The sequence below is a fragment of the Fonticula alba genome (assembly GCF_000388065.1).
Source record: "Fonticula alba strain ATCC 38817 unplaced genomic scaffold supercont2.3, whole genome shotgun sequence".
NCBI classification, from domain to species: domain Eukaryota; order Rotosphaerida; family Fonticulaceae; genus Fonticula; species Fonticula alba.
The window spans coordinates 3150860-3151939 of NW_009242973.1; the positions used below are offsets into that span (position 1 = coordinate 3150860).

Genomic DNA, 1080 nt, shown 5'->3' on the forward strand with positions numbered 1-1080 from the left:
CGGCCCGGCGCCCCAAGCCTCCGAGTGGGCACAATCCTGGAGCGGGGGGCAGCAGGGGGGGGGGGGGGGGGGGGGGGCACCTGTGCCGCCTTCACGGCCCGCCTATCCGGGGCCGTTCACCCACCGACCAGGGGGGCCACGGAGAGAATCTCCCAAGACCTGGTAGGGGATGCGCCCGGAACATGCTGACACGCAGACAGGCCGGGGGCGGGGCCACCTCGCGCCGTCAGCCTCTCTCGGGCTGTGCCCCGCCCCTGGCCAGCCGCCCGGGAGGCGATCGGGCCCGATGCGTGGAGACGACGTCCCCGTCCGGTTGGGATAGGGCAAGTTTGAATGTGTGAACGGACACTCCTGCTCGCAGGTGGACAAGCGTTGGGGGGGGGGGGCGGGGCCTTGAGTGTCACGAGCATCGCCCTCGAGAGAAGCCCCCTGCGAGAGAAAGAGAGAGCGAGGGGGCGAAGCCCTTGCCACGGGAGAGTCGAGGCTCGGCTCCTCAGCGCTGCCCCCCCCCCGCCGCCCCCCCCGCCCCCCCCCCCCCCCCCCCCCCCCCCCCCCCCCCCGCCGAAGAAAAGGGGAATCTGGCCAATCGACCATCCTTGTTCTCTGGCGCCGGGCGTCCCCCGTGCCCAGGTGCCTCGGGCCCCAGGTCCCCTCTGACCAGAGGAAGTGATCTTTATAATATCTTCCCCTACCCGGAGGCAGGTGGCGGCGGGAGGCAGGGCGGGCGAAGAGGGGCCGGGATTCCCCGGGGGGGTCCTGTTGTCGCGGGGGAGGGGGGGTGTCCTCGGGACCTGCGTGCCAGCGGACACACAAGAATGCATCTGGACCAGCCCCGGGGAAAACAGGGCAAATATGCTCCCCGGCCCTTTCCGGCGGGGCCGAGAGGCGCGATGGGCAGCCACACCGCCCCCCCCCCCTCCCCCCGGGCGGAAAAGGGCAGGGGGACAGACGGGTGGGCCGGAAACGCGCGGTCTCGTCTCGGCCAGCAGCCTCCCCAGCCGGATAAACACGCACATACATGCCCTGGCCCGGGGCAGCATGTTCTGGGGCGCTCGGATTTCCGGGCTGCTGTGGGGGGGG

General features: G+C 72.0%; 1 protein-coding gene across 1 annotated transcript in view; it reads right to left on the reverse strand.

Annotated features, from left to right (window-relative positions):
* H696_02449 (hypothetical protein) overlaps window positions 1-1080 on the reverse strand; it is a gene marked incomplete at both ends in the record, with an annotated part of 8521 nt that overhangs the window by 6092 nt on the left and 1349 nt on the right. Inside the window, one exon of the mRNA XM_009496353.1 lies at window positions 1015-1068. Within this exon, the coding sequence (XP_009494628.1) occupies window positions 1015-1068 (54 nt within the window). The remainder of the gene's footprint in view (window positions 1-1014; window positions 1069-1080) is intronic.